Genomic DNA, 16,291 nt, shown 5'->3' with positions numbered 1-16,291 from the left:
CAAAGTAGTTTGTAGCCTTACTGCTGTCCATGGCAACATGTAAGCTCGTCGTAAATTCAGAATTGCCTAATGATATATTGAACGAACGCAATATATTAGATATTAATTTCATTCAATTAGTTTAATTTAAATAATAATAATAAACTATGAACTTACAAATGATGTTTAATTGATATATTTTGTTTATAATATTTATGTTGAAACATGCAATATCAATTTAGTCAAAATCAGAATATCGATTTCGATTAAACCGTATTCTTAAATCTTGCTACTACACTACTAGGTCACTATCGACAACAAATCAATATGCCTGCAAAATCAAAGAAAAACTTCGGCATCAAGCGACAGGAAATGGCACATAAAGCAGATCATTTGTGCAAAATGAAAAATTGCCATTGTATGTACTGTATATTGTTTGTGTCACATTTATTATTATTATTTAATTAGTGATAACAGGTGCGTAAAGTGTAGGCTATTTCGGATATCATTTATTCGTCCGTTTAGTTACTACATTATATACAGGGAACAGTAGCGCGGATACCCATGTATAATTTACGCTTTTTCTTTCCCCAAACATAAAACACAAAATGGTTTAGTTTGTTGTTGTTAAAAACGTTTGAAACGCACATATAAAAAGATGTTAAGCTCTTTTTACTTGTTTTAAAGTATCGTGACATTGCAGCCTTTATCATACAAAGTGATTACTGAATAAGTTAAAATATTGACCTGTCGTGTAATTCTACTAACTGTGTTCATACATTCTATTCATTCTTTATGGCACAAGTAATAAAACTTTAGAAAAAATATTTGGGATATTTGACCTTAGCCTTTTTTTTCTTATATTCTGTCACTAAGGGTAAAAAAGACTTTTATATTAACAACATACCGTAATTACTCTATGTTTTTGGACACTTAAAAATAATTAATTTTTCTTCATGTTCGAAAACTTAGATACAAAAAATATTCACAAAATACAGGTGTCTGAAAACTTAGAGTAAAAAATTGAAGTGTCCGAAAATAGCGTAAATTGTATCAACGACTACCGGTAATAGCACGCGCTTGTAAAATACGATGCCGTAAAGTATAAATTACAGTTATATATGTTTGCACTGCATTTTAAATGCTTAATTTATTTGACAGAAAGTTACTACAAGGTTGTACTTTGACCAACGAGTTCAAAGATATCATGAGCATGTGATGTACCGATACTTGCTAGTATGAACCTGTAATTAACACAATAAAAAAGCAAACTAAGAATTCTTTGTTCATTTGCGATAGTTGTTGTCTAACACCTTCCTTTGTTTGTAAAACTTGCAATTGGGTGCATCACTCTTTGACGCCTTTAGTATTTGTCCCAGTTATTTTACTGAGAAGGGGTAGTACCATTGCGGTAGATAATTGAACTGTTAATTGGCACTACCCCTGGTAATTTTCATAATGCTTATGCTATCGGGTGAAACCATTGTTTGATACCGGTTTACAAGGTTATTTACCCAATAACGCAAATGTAATGGTCCGTTGCCCTCAGGTATGCACCTGCCATGTGTATGATGTTAATCTTCTTGTAAAACTCCATGATTGAAGATATCGAAAACAGGACTGAAATTTGGTAAAATAGCGCTGTAAAATATATTGTCAGAAAACTTAGAGACATTAATCATGGGCGAAACCTCGTTTGTCCGAAAATTAAGAGTCACAAAAAATAATTATTTTTGCTAAAAAAAAAGGGGTGTCCGAAAACTTAGAGTGTCCGAAAACATAGAGTAATTACAGTACACATTTAACAACAGTGAGATATTTGAGTTAATGTTCTCCTGTCTTTACAACCCCTTAAAGACAAAATAATTTACTCATCACATTGTAGTCCTTTGTAACAAGTCAATTCTAGAAGGCACCACAGAAACCCAGTTGTGTTGGTACCTTTCCTATCAATCTGCTCAGTCAACATTTTGACCAAATGTTTTTTTGTATAATTTCATGCAAATCAAAAAAGTAATCTTACAGGCTGGGAAACTTCAACATACAGTTTAAAGTGAATATTTTAAATTAAAAGTATTTGCATTTACACAAATGCTCAAGTTTTATCAGAAATATGTCATAATTTCCTAATTATGTCTGATTTATTGACACAGTTGTAACTAAAACAGTTGTAAATTAAAAATGTACGAGTATGCTCCAGAGTGGGATTTGTACATCACATGGAAGAAATAGAACAACTATAGGAAAGAAATATATGTATATCAGTCTGTGATGCATGTTCATCCCAAAAATGACAGTTTTCATCAAGAACTCCCCAACATGGCTGATTATGTTGTTTTTTAAGAATGTCATTAACACAGGCTCTTATCATTAAGGAAGAATATTGTAAAGGAAAATGAGAGATATGTGTCTATTTGAAGATTTTATGTAACTAAAATCGACGTGGGTTACATCTTTCTATGCCTGATGTATAGGAATTGAACTTTGTACTTACATAAATAAAAGAACTAAACAACATTTGAGTTTAAATTTAGATGGAATGTTTTGGCAAAAGAAAATTGACTTGCAATGTTAATGGTAAATAATAGAATAAGAATCGTTTTTGTACGATTGTAGGGACAAAAAGTGGCTTACATGGGCACAGCAAGACAAACAGCTCAAAATATGGACTGTCCCTTGGAAAAAGGGAGATTTGGAATGTTTGACCTTGCTACTTGTATCAGGCTTGACGCTCTCCTTAAGGCCCATGTGTCATGTACAAGACCTCTGGTCACATTTCCACTTGCAGCCTTTATCATACAAAGTGATTACTGAATTAGTTAAAATATTGTCCTGTCGTGTAATTCTACTAACTGTGTTCATACATTCCATTCTTTCTTACTGTCTTGTCTATCAATATTGTATGTGATAAAAAAGTTACATATCAATTATTTTCTAAATCTGGTCACTAATTAACCCATTTATGCCTAGCGTCCTGAAAAAAGGACATTGCAAACAGTGTAAACCCAGATGAGACGCGGCATGATGCGGCGTCTCATCTGGGTCTACGCTGTTTGCTTAAATGAATTTCTGTAAGAATTGTTCTAAATATAGAAATAAATATACTAGACATCCCTAATTTTGGAAATACGTGGATCCAACTTAGAAGGATGGGAGAGTCCACTGGGCATAAATGGGTTAAAACCATCCATTTTGTGTTTTTAGTTAGCAAACAAGAAGTAGAGAGGCTTCTACAGCTGTTTAAAGAATTTACAAAAGCAGTGAATACAGAAATAAAACGTGGCAAAGGTGGCATTGATAGATCCAAGTTCAGAGATATTCTCCACCAACATTTTGACATGACAGATGATGTGCTCATGGATAAAGGTTTGTAATACAATATATTGCATCATTTGAATTCATGAATCGATTTATTAAAATTAAATAAACCAAGGCACTGTTTCAAATATCAAACCCATATGTTTATGATTTATATAAATTAATGCATTCACAATCATAATCTCAAGTAGAAGACAATAGTTTTAATGTGTGCATGTAATTTACAAATAAAAAGAGTGTTTATGATTTCTGTTAAAAATCAAGCCCCTTCAGTTTGATACAAGACAACTCCTTCATTTGTTTGTTTAAATAGAAATCAATTGATGTTCCCAAAAAATAATCAACCTGTTTGCTAATATATTTGTAGACATCATATATAAAAATGTACATGTATGATAAAGTTTAAAAAGGAATATTTCTGAGATCACATAGAACTGTTGAACAATGTTAATTTAACTAAACGCTATATTTTACTTCATGTCGCAAGACATTTTCTATGTATCAAAATTAAGTTTAATTTTACCAACACCCAAGTTTTTCATCTTTTTGAAATGAACCATTGCTGAGTTATTTGTCATCCTTAGAGGCTGTTCTACTTTTTCAACATTCTGTGCCTTTTATCTGGACAATAAGAGAAAATTTCCTCTTATTTGTTGTGCTATGTCTTTTTCAGTGTTCTGTTCCTTTAACCAGGACAATTATAGAAAAATGCCTCTTATTTGTTATTGTATTTTTCCTTTTTAGAGTTTCCTGCTTTTGACCCTGATAATCAGAGAATAATGCCTCTTATTTGTTATTGTATTTTTCCTTTTTAGAGTTTCCTGCTTTTGACCCTGATAATCAGAGAATAATGCCTCTTATTTGTTATTGTATTTTTCCTTTTTAGAGTTTCCTGCTTTTGACCCTGATAATCAGAGAATAATGCCTCTTATTTGTTATTGTATTTTTCCTTTTTAGAGTTTCCTGCTTTTGACCCTGATAATCAGAGAATAATGCCTCTTATTTGTTATTGTATTTTTCCTTTTTAGAGTTTCCTGCTTTTGACCCTGATAATCAGAGAATAATGCCTCTTATTTGTTATTGTATTTTTCCTTTTTAGAGTTTCCTGCTTTTGACCCTGATAATCAGAGAATAATGCCTCTTATTTGTTATTGTATTTTTCCTTTTTAGAGTTTCCTGCTTTTGACCCTGATAATCAGAGAATAATGCCTCTTATTTGTTATTGTATTTTTCCTTTTTAGAGTTTCCTGCTTTTGACCCTGATAATCAGAGAATAATGCCTTTTATTTGTTATTGTATTTTTCCTTTTTAGAGTTTCCTGCTTTTGACCCTGATAATCAGAGAATAATGCCTCTTATTTGTTATTATATTTTCCTTTTAGGGTTTCCTGCTTTTGACCCTGATAATCAGAGAATAATGCCTCTTATTTGTTATTGTATTTTCCTTTGTAGAGTTTCCTGCTTTGACCTTGATAATCAGAGAATAATGCCTCTTATTTGTTATTCGGTACTATCTTCAGTGTTCCGTGCCTTTGACTTGGACAATGATGGCTATGTAAGTGAGGAGGAGTGGGTGCTGGGCATGTCTGTCTTTCTGAAGGGAACCATCGAGGAACAAGCAAGATGTGAGTCAGGGCATGCTCTATTTGGGCGCGTTCTGAGAAAAATGGGCATAATGCATGTGCGTAAAGTGTCGTCCCAGATTAGCCTGTGCAGTCCGCACAGGCTAATCAGGGATGACACTTTCCGCCTTAATTGGATTTTTTCTAAGAAGAGACTTCATTTAAACGAAAAATGTCATAAAAGCGGAAAGTATCGTCCCTGATTTGCCTGTGCGGACTGCACAGGCTAATCTGGGACGACCCTTTACGCACATGCATTATGCCCAGTTTTCTCAGAACGGGACTCATTTAATCTATACATTAAGGCTTATATTGGACGTCTTAAGTTGGACATATGTAGTTTTTTCATGTCCCTGGAATCTACAAGACACTCAGTTTTCTGGATATTAGTATGACACTTTATAGATAATGTTGTTAATGCTATATAGAAGTGCAAGACATTATTTTTTATACATTTTGCAGTATGCTTTGAATACTGATCTTTGCTGCATAATGTACTGACGATGGAAGGCATATAGCAATTATTATTGGTCTGTCGGCAACCTTCGTCCATCTGTCTGTACTAGGTTAAACCTAGATGATATATTTGGTTTCACATCAATACTGCTTGCTACAAAGCTTTGCTTCTTGCAGGGATGTAATAATTGAGGACTCTGAACACATCCACATTATCTGACCACATTTCTTAACATCAACCAATTTGTTGACATATTCAGAAGGTTACAATTCTTTGTTAACCCAAAATAATGTTTTACATCAAACATTAATACCCCTTGCTATTCAGCTTTGATGCATGCAAGGATGTTATAAATAGGCATTTCTCTGTGAAAAAGGGGTTTTATGCATGTGAAGAAAGTTGGGTTCCAGATTAGCCTGTGCAGTTCGCAAAGGCTAGTCAGGGACGACACTTTGCCCCTTAACTTGATTTTTTGCTAAGAAGAAAAATATCATAAAAGCAGAAAGTGTCGTCCCTGATTAGCCTGTGCAGATTTCACAAGATAATCTGAGACGACACTTTATGCACATGCATTAAGTCCTTTTTTCACAGAGCACGGCCCATTTGAACACTCTCCACACCCACATCACCTGACCTCATTTTAACGTGGACTTTGACCTATTTTGGGACTAGTTCAGAGGGTTCAAATTCTTGGTCAACACAAAATGACCCAAAACACAACTCTCTCGTCACTTGACCTTGTTATGACTTTGACATTGACCTTATATATAATTAAGACTTATTTATTAGAGTCAATTAATCAATACTGATCAGGCGTCCACTGGGGGCGTCAGCCTTTACAGGATGCAGAATCAACGGGGTTTGCGGGGGTTTACACACGGCTGGAATTAATATAAACACATTGTTAATAACTTTGTTTTTGCAAATATCTCAAGTTATTGAAATACTTTTCCAAACGTCTTTAGTGCATAAAAGTTTTGGCTGATATCTTTAGATTAAAGAGTAAATCCTTGAATACTTCTGAAACCGGTGCCAAAATTTAAAGTTGCGTGCTGCAGAACTGTATACATGAATGCAGTATAGATCCGAAAACATGCCTATTAAATAAAGTAACTCTGATGTATTTCACATTGCCATAAGCACCATAAAAAACTGTCTTTTATGCACTAGTTGAAATTCAGAAGAAAAAAAATTATTTAACAAAGTTATTTGAAATAAAGCTCCACTTACGGTTGTGTTTACATACATTGAAGTTAAATTAGAAACCCCACAAAGACACGTGATCTTGCACCATGTTTATATAACCCAGCATCTTGTTGTGTTGTTAGATACAGTAACTAATGAAAGGTGACCATTCAAGATTTATCATGAACAAAGTAATTTCACAAACTGGTTAGTACTGAATTTCATATAACAACATACAAGTGATATGTCTCAGTGATTTTCTAATGTACTCATAATTGTAATACTATTTTAAGTGTGTTCCTCGAATAATAGTAAATGAAAAAGTGCACTTAAGTTAGCAAAATGTGTTAAAAAGCTATCATTGTGAAACTGTTTAACCCTTTACCACTTAGATACATATTTAACCCTTTACCACTTAGATACATATTTAACCCTTTACCACTTAGATACATATTTAACCCTTTACCACTTAGATACATATTTAACCCTTTACCACTTACATACATATTTAACCCTTTACCACTTAGATACATATTTAACCCTTTACCACCTAGATACATATTTAACCCTTTACCATTTAGATACATATTTAGCCCTTTATCACCTAGATACATATTTAACCCTTTACCACTTAGATACATATTTAACCCTTTACCACCTAATACATATTTTACACTTTACCACTTAGATACATATTTAACCCTTTACCATTTAGATACATATTTAGCCCTTTATCACCTAGATACATATTTAACCCTTTACCACTTAGATACATATTTAGCCCTTTACCACTTAGATACATATTTAACCCTTTACCATTTAGATACATATTTAGCCCTTTATCACCTAGATACATATTTAACCCTTTACCACTTAGATACATATTTAGCCCTTTACCACTTAGATACATATTTAACCCTTTACCACCTAGATACATATTTAAACATTAACCACTTAGATACATATTTAACCCTTTACCATTTAGATACATATTTAGCCCTTTATCACCTAGATATATATTTAACCCTTTACCACTTAGATACATATTTAGCCCTTTACCACCTAGATACATATTTAACCCTTTACCATTAAGATACATATTTAGCCCTTTATCACCTAGATACATATTTAACCCTTTACCACTTAGATACATATTTAGCCCTTTATCACCTAGATACATATTTAACACTTTACCACTTAGATACATATTTAACCCTTTACCATTTAGATACATATTTAGCCCTTTATCACCTAGATACATATTTAACCTTTTACCACTTAGATACATATTTAGCCCTTTACCACTTAGATACATATTTAACCCTTTACCACATAGATACATATTTAAACCTTTACCACTTAGATACATATTTAAACCTTTACCACCTAGATACATATTTAACCCTTTACCACCTAGATACATATTTAACCCTTTACCACCTAGATACATATTTAGCCCTTTACCACTTACATACATATTTAAAGAAAATATTGATTAAATTGCTTTTAAATTGAAAACAATACTAAGAAGCAGCTTAAATGTGTACATTTCATAATCATGTTATTGAAGAAACCAGTATAGGCATTTTTTATGTGCATCATAAAGGCGCCTTTCATATATTTTTTTCTATCCTAAACAGTTTGTTTTGGGGTGTACTCTATGCGTGGTGAGGATGGCTATATATCCAGGGAGGAGATGTACCTGCTGCTGAAAAACTGCCTTGTTCAAGTAAGTTCTCACTGATATGTGTTGAACATTTGGTTTTATAAAAAAAAAATGCACACCTTGTTTCAAAAAGACTAAGGATGAATAAAAGCCCACATTGAACAGTAAACAGATTCCGATTAGGCGATAAATACCCGGTAGTCAAAGCTTCTATTTTTAAGATGGCTGACAATGTTTCTTTTATATCAGAGGCAAGGAAGTAAAGAGATCCATTTTCATTTATATCAGAGACAAGGAAGTAAAGAGATCCACTTACAAAAGTGAATACAAGCCATGGTGCATTCTCTCAATTTTAAATTGCCAGCCTATAACATTTGAGACATGCTCTGTGAAAAGGGGGTTTAATGCATGTGCTTAAAGTGTCGTCCTAAATTAGCCTGTGCAGTCCGCACAGGCTAATCAAGGACAACATTTCTGTTTAAAGATATTTATTGTTTAAAGAAAGTCTCTTGAGCAAAAATCTAATCTAGGCGGACTGCACAGGCTAATCTGGGACGACATTTTACGCACATGCATTGATCCCCTTTTTCACAGAGCACAACCCATTTGTATAATTATCACATGACCTTGTAGCACCAACAAGAAGAAGATGCTGAAGAAATGCAGAAGGATTTAGTGGAGTTGGCACTCAAGAAAATGGTAAGTCATTGTAAGAATCTTCTGTTATGTTTCTTTTAATGAATTTTTTAGTCTTTTGCAAAGTGAAGTACTGTTCTCAATAGGGCATAACCTAGATGTGATTTTGTGGTGGAAGATTTTTGCTGCTACTGTTCTAAAACTTAATTAAGTAGAAATATTTTTGCAACCTTTAATATTATATATACATTTATTTGTTTTACCACTAATTAAAGGAATATTACAGCTGGATTGTCAGCCCATGTATTAAAATGTTTGTTTGTCAATTAAACTAAGATTAAAGTATTATAGTCTCATACCATGAAGACTTATTACTTCCTTGAATAAATATTTTTTTTTACAGAAATGACATTATTTTAGTATTAGTGACTTCATATTTGAATGACCAGGATAGATATAACACATTTTCTGTATTGAAGTTAGGAATTAAAGTAAGAGTTCAGAAAGTGTTCTATTAAAATTGCTATATTCAAATAGCATCAAAACTGTTGATATAAATGCACAGTCAACTCAACCAGTAAATACATGCTGTGAAAATGTAACAAATGACTTTGTCATCTTTGCAGTGGTCCATGCCTTTCAAATACCTTTCAAGATTTCACTTCTGGCTTTGACAAGTATGAAACAACCACAGAGTGAAACAAGAATTAATTATAATTCACACATATTTCAAAATAATGTTGAATTTAACGATCAGATAAGTGACTTGGAAGGGTCCTAAACCTGGGTTTCATGGCACATAAATGCCGCATTGATGTCATGTGAAGATGTTCAGCCATTAGTCTCTGTCTCCTCAACTGTCAGTCTTTATTGAAGGCCATTAATTTCCAGTTAATTAATTAAGTAAGTAATTGGGAGCTGAATTCTTTTTATTGCAGTTTTCAACACTTTTAATTTATTATGGTATTTAATATTCTTCGTAATTGCAGGCTATATTAAATTTGTAGAGCAAATATATCAGAATGCCAAGTGTTGAATTCTGCCAGTATGAAGCGTGGGTGTTCAGTTTAAATATTGACTACTGTAGCTTCATTTATTTTAGTTGACATGACATTTCTTGTATTCTTAAAATATATAGTATTGCAAAAAAACAACATTTTTCTTGTTTCTATCTTCATTTTTGGTTTAATACTTGGAACATGAACATTTGATTTTCAGGTCAAAAGGGCTCAATAAAATCTACAAAAATTAATGGCTAACTAATAATTTTGTTTCCACAGTATGCAATATTATTGGTTGTGCCTTATTTTAATCACAGTATTATCTCAGTTAGCTCTTTTAATTGGAAATGTTTTAATAATAACTGCCAAGACTTCAATAATCAATCAAATTTTCTCATGAAATGCTCAGTAATGGTTCTCATTGATTGGAAACATACTTTCCTTCAACATTCGTCCTCAGACCTTCGCTAGACTAGTTGAAAATATTTGAGGCCTGTTTTGATGCTTAATACCTGACTTTCAGGAAGATTTTAGAGTGCATGAACTTGATATTTTAAATTTACATCTATATTTTTGTAAATTTCAGCTCCAGATTTCTCTTAACGTTATTAATGGCAATATTTTCTATTAAAGCTCTAGTTACACTTTTTTGTGAAATCTACTTAACCTTTTCCTTCTCAGAGGCAAAGTGAAAATGGCTATGTGCAAACAGCAGAAAACCAGAAAAACCTGCGAGTAACTTCCAGTCTGTTCAGGTTTTATGCTGTTTGCTGCTCATCAGTATCTAAGGGTTGGAAATGAAGCCTTTAAAAACTATAATTTAGTAAGAAAGGTATTTAATTAAATTAAACTTTCAATGGGACTACAAAGGTATCAAATTCGTTTCTAAGTGGTAAATGGTTATCTGTTGTCTGGCCTATAATAATTATGAGGTTGTGGTTATTGTTTACAGAATTTTGTTGTTGTTATTTAGTCGCAGTGTTGTTGTTATACATTATGGGTTTTTTTTTGCATGATGTTGTTGCTGTGATACAGGATGTGGATCACGATGGCCGTGTCTCTGTGGAGGACTACACGAAGGCAGTGGCCCAGGACAAGCTGCTTATGGAGGCATTGGGACCATGCTTGCCAAACAGCAAGGTCGGGAACATGGCTGCTGTGTTAGCTGTAAAATATAATTGGGAATAATTTGGATTAGGGTTAATTCAGTAATTTAGCATTTTATTTTCCGCTTCGTGTGAGACTCTCTTTACCTGTCACTGTGATCACAAACAAATTTGGGCTAGTTATAAAAATGATAAGTTGAATGAATATAGCATTTATAAATTATCAATAATAAGAACAACACTGACTATAAGAATAGCTGTTCTTAAATTATTACTGGCCTGAGACAGGATTTGTCAAGAAGAAAGCTTTGATCACTTTTTGTATATAATTGTGTGTTCTTTTTTTCCTGAAATTCAGTATGACAAACATTATCTATAATTATATAGGCCTTGCTTTTTGAAAAGGGGGTTAAATGCATGGGCGTTAAGTATTGTCCCAGATTAGCCTGTGCAGTCTGCACAGGCTAATCAGGGACAACACTTTCTGGTGTTATGATAATATTCGTTTAAAGAAGGTCACTCCTTCGAAAATTCCAGTTTAGACCAAAAGTGTCATCCCTGATTAGCCTGTGGGGACTGCACAGGCTAATCTGGAATGACAATGTACGCACATGCATTTAACCCCTTTTTCACAGAGCATGGCCAATATATTTTTGCTACTTATCTTAGTGTCGAGATGGCTTCTTAGAACTGGTGGCTGATGAAAAACACAAACAGAGATTCTAACTATCCGCTTTCCGCCACAGTATCCAAACAACTTCAGAACCAAACACTTGTGGACAAGAATGAAGTTGAAAAAATGTTAAGCTAGTGTCCTATCAGCTTGATTGATTGTATATATGTGTCATAAAAAAATGTGTCTTGTTAAGAAAAATAATAAAATCATGTGTTTTTTTTAAGTATGATGTTTGTTTAGAAAATTTATTGAATACCTGAGTGAAAAGAATCAATTGACAAATTGGAATGCTTTAAATTTTATAACCAATACTTTTTTACATAACAATTTGTACATTGCGATTCGATTAATTCGTGTAAGTTTGATTGCAGAGCGTGTTTTAACAGCTATTTTAATATAATATTTTTTTTAATGTGCTTAGATTTTCCGAGGCTTGTTAATGAATATTTATTAAATAGTTTCATGACTACTGAAATTTGAATATTTTGAATAGTTTTTATTGGCCAATTTTTACTTTGACCCTTTTTGGCTGAATTATTGTTTATCCATTAAAGAATTTACGGTTATTTTTTCTGTGTCCAAACATGTGTTGAAGGGGCATCAGGGTCAGTGAAACATTCCTATATTTTTGACATTTTAATGAAGAATGTTGAAATAAAGTAATAAATTTTTAACTTTTAAATTATTTTATCATTTCTATTTATTTTAAGAAATATAAGCATTATGTAAATGGAATTAAAATTGTGCCATTGAATAAACTCATAAAACAGTGTGTAAAACATCATTCTTAGATATGAACTCTCTTCATCATTTATTCTGGGAATCAATATGTGTCTTGTTCTGTGAAAATTGGGCAAAATGCATGTGCGAAAAGTGTCGTCCCAGATTAGCCTGTGCAGTCAGCACAGGCTAATCAGATCGACACTTTACGCCTAAACTAGATTTTTGATGAGAAGAGACTTTCTTTAAACTGAAAATATCATAAGTGTTGTCCCTGATTAGCCCTGTGCGGACTGCACAGCCTAATCTGGGACGACACTTTACGCACCTGCTTTAAACCCCATTTTCACAGAGCGAGGCTCATATATTCACATGGCAGAATTAGATTGCATGGTGCATACTTTGTAGTTAGCTGTCTAGCAAGTCAATTATACATTGTTTATATTTTATCTATTTATTATGACCATTTAAATTAGCTATCTAGCAAGTCAATTATAGATTGATCCTGTATTTATTTAATATGACCATTTTGAATTAGCTATCTAGCAAGTCAATTATAGATTGATCCTGTATTTATTTAATATGACCATTTTAAATTAGCTATCAAGCAAGTCAATTATAGATTGATCCTGTTTTTATTTAATATGACCATTTATGTTATCTATACTGCTTTTCAAGATAGGTTGTTGAAATTTAAACTCCAAAGGGTTCTATACTTCTCATGTGTTTTTATTGAATTGAGAATCTCAATGGTTTAAAGTTTGTGTTTTTGTTTTCATTTTAGATATTATTTTCTTTAATTATGTGTAAGTATTTCTTGAATTGTCAGTTTTTGCCTTTAAGCAGGTATGATTCATGAGTTTTTTTGTTTTTGTTTTGTAAATCAAATTTTATTCACTAATGATAAGCAACACATAAGCTTTTTGCATAAATATGAGTCGTGTTCCAAGAAAACTGGGCATTATGCATGTGCGTAAAGTGTCGTCCCAGATTAGCCTGTGCAATCTGCACAGGCTTATCATGGACAACATTTTCCACTTTTAAGATATTTTTCTTTTGAATGAAGTCTCTTCTTAGCAAAAATCCAATTTAGGCAGAAAGTGTCGTCCCTGATTAGCCTGTGCAAACTGCACAGGCTAATCTGGGACGACACTTAACGCACATGCATTATGCCCAGTTTTCTTAGAACACGACACATATATACATAATTTATTTTACTTCCTTTCTTTTCTTAAAAACAATACTACAAATAGTAGACAAATATACAGCTTGTGTTGCATGATTGAAACAAAAGCTGCGATTCAAAGAAAATCAACAATGCTTAAAATATACTTTGGAAAGTTTAGGTATTGAGCTTTTTTTTAAAGAGACCCTCACCCCTCACTATGTCATGTTTTTTTTATACTTTGTATATGTTTATGTAATAACCATGAATGTATTTGTTTAAGATTTAATGTATACTACCTATTCAACTTCCTATGTTAAAACGTGTTCACACATGTTTTTTTGCAAATACTCATTACCAAACAACTATTGAGACCTTTTGTGAAGAAAGTATAAGTATAAGATGGTAGCTCTTTTACACTACTGATATTATGTGAGCTATACAGTTATTGGTAGAGTTTTTAGATAGTCCTTTTGATTTTTTAAAAATATAACTTCAGCTAATACAAAACTTATATTTATATATTTACATATGATATACATTGTTACAAATTGCTTAAATTTGATTTCTTTAATGCATTTTTATATTTAAAATGAAATAACCATTTTTATAAAGAACTTACATTTGATAAGCACACTAACAATGTTTGAAGAGCTAACATAGATTTCCCCTTTGCGTGCCTGTCTGTGTATCGGTTAGTCCATCTGTGTTGCAAACTAAATCTTGCGATAACACTGAAAGTGCTCAAGATAATGTGATGAAACTTGGTTTACTTATCAATGGCAACATTAGAATAATGCACAACTGTTGATGTTTAACCACATTTCAAAGATCTGTTACTAAAAATATAACAATCAGCCTAGTAATTTTACCCTTTATTACTTTTAATACGTATTTTGACGCATTTGTAGTCCCTCAGAAAGTTACATTTAATTAAATACCTTTCTTACTAGAAATATAATAGAACAATAGTTACATATAATAATTGTACTCATGACATTCATATGGACATTGACCTCTCGGATTTGTTTGTTGGTCAGTCACCCACTCTGGTCGTCAGGCTGTCAGTAAGTTAACCCTTTGCATGCTGGAAAATTTTTCGTCTGCTAAAATGGTGTCTGCTGAATTTCTAAAGTTAGCATTTTCTTCGATTTTTTTTCAAAGAATACTATCAGAATAGCAAACAGTTTGGATCCTGATGAGACGCCACGTTTTGTGGCGTCTCATCTGGATCCAAGTTGTTGGCAAAGGCCTTCAAAATTATGTTCCAGCACTGAAAGAGTTAATTAAAATACATTGAAAAGAGCACAATAAATACTGCATTTGCGGGCAAAGGTACAGAAGCTATTATCATAAAACATGGAAAGCAATAAAGCAATGTAAAGTGTATGCACAATATTTTTCAACACAGATAAAAAAGATGTTAACGCAATCAATATATACTTAGATTAGAATGATTAGAGACATATACTTGTTTTATGGAAAACGGAAATGAAATGTTACCGGTACTTGTTTGCAGCCTTGGAAATATTTTATTAAAGGAGGATCAAGTTTATACAATTTACATATCAACATGTTATTTTATATAATACATATCTTTTGATTCTGCCCTGCCTGCTGTGATTGTGAAAAGGGGGTGTAATGCATATGATTTAAGTGTTGTCCCAGATCAGCCTGTGCTGTTTGCACAGGCTAATCAGGGACAACACTTTTCGCTTTTATGGTATTTTTCGTTTACAGAAAGTTGCTTCTTAGTAAAAATCCACTTTAGGCGGAAAGTGTTGTCCCTGACTAATCTGGAACGACACTGTACGCACATGCATTTAACCCCATTTTCACAGAGCAGGGCCCATATCTATTGATTCCGCCCTGCCTGCTGTGATACTTGTTTTGTATTTTACATGCTAACTAATAAATAAAGTTAAACTTAAATAAGGCGTTCTGTCAGCTTATGCAATTACTTAAAGATTATATAGAAAATATTTGTTTGCTTTTTGGGTAAAACAGCAAGAAAGTTGTATGGATAGGATTGATCTTAAAATTAACTAATAAAAAAAAATTAAAAGAGGATTTTTAAAAATGGATCGTTAAAATATGTTTTCTCTTTACTGAGATTTTTGTATCCATTACTCCGAGAGCAAACAAATATCCTCTGTACATTCTCCTCGTTCCTAAATGTCATGTTGACTAAAGTGGTAAGTGTTTAAGTCGACATTATGTTGATCATGTCATTTGGTGTGAGTATTGCAGATTATCATGCTTTCTGAAGGCAGAATGTTAAATGAAATCTATTTTCTGGTAAGGCCGAAAACAATATGTTATTTGTTTCATTATTGTCATTGTCCATAATTTTAGAAAGATAAATCAGCTTAATTTTGTGTTTGTAAACTCTTCAGTTTGTTTCAGCATGAAGCATGTTGTGGCATTAGGTTATTCCAGCACCGTCGTCGTTTGTTGCAAACTCTTAGCTCTATACCACTCTAGTTGCCACCTTTTTAATTTAATCTCTATGCAACTTGATAAAAATAATTATCTTGACTAAATCTAGGCCAAGTTTAAAGATCGGTCATATGCTGTCTAAAACTAGGTAGCCAGATCAAATCTTAGAAACGCTATTTTTCATTCCTCCCTTCTAAGAAGAGAGGGGTATGTTGTTTTGCTGGATGTCGGTCGGTCTGTCAGTAGAACAGTTTGTTTCCAATCAATTACTTGTAAAGGATTGACCACATTGCTTGATACTTCCCATGTGCATTGACCTTGA

At 32.7% G+C, this 16,291-nt stretch overlaps 1 protein-coding gene across 1 annotated transcript; it reads left to right on the top strand.

Moving 5' to 3' along the window:
* Nucleotides 1–153: 153 nt before the first annotated feature.
* Nucleotides 154–15,831, top strand: LOC127858992 (calaxin-like). The gene is made up of 7 exons (XM_052396381.1): nucleotides 154–397; nucleotides 3,184–3,345; nucleotides 4,817–4,921; nucleotides 8,201–8,289; nucleotides 8,860–8,925; nucleotides 10,899–11,003; nucleotides 11,639–15,831. The coding sequence occupies exons 1-7, from the start codon at nucleotides 307–309 to the stop codon at nucleotides 11,693–11,695; spliced, it is 675 nt and encodes a 224-aa protein (XP_052252341.1). The 5' UTR covers nucleotides 154–306; the 3' UTR covers nucleotides 11,696–15,831.
* The last annotated feature ends 460 nt before the right edge of the window (nucleotides 15,832–16,291 follow it).

The sequence above is a fragment of the Dreissena polymorpha genome, chromosome 14 (assembly GCF_020536995.1).
Source record: "Dreissena polymorpha isolate Duluth1 chromosome 14, UMN_Dpol_1.0, whole genome shotgun sequence".
NCBI classification, from domain to species: domain Eukaryota; kingdom Metazoa; phylum Mollusca; class Bivalvia; order Myida; family Dreissenidae; genus Dreissena; species Dreissena polymorpha.
This window is presented reverse-complemented; position numbering and strand designations above follow the sequence as displayed.

What these genes read in the sequence shown, in the direction of transcription:
- LOC127858992 (XM_052396381.1), top strand. Translation starts at nt 307, where the DNA reads ATGCCTGCAAAATCAAAGAAAAACTTCGGCATCAAGCGACAGGAAATG. An exon ending in TGATGTGCTCATGGATAAAG is followed by an intron (nt 3,346 to 4,816) that starts GTTTGTAATACA and finishes TACTATCTTCAG; the next exon opens with TGTTCCGTGCCTTTGACTTG. An exon ending in AGTTGGCACTCAAGAAAATG is followed by an intron (nt 8,926 to 10,898) that starts GTAAGTCATTGT and finishes GCTGTGATACAG; the next exon opens with GATGTGGATCACGATGGCCG.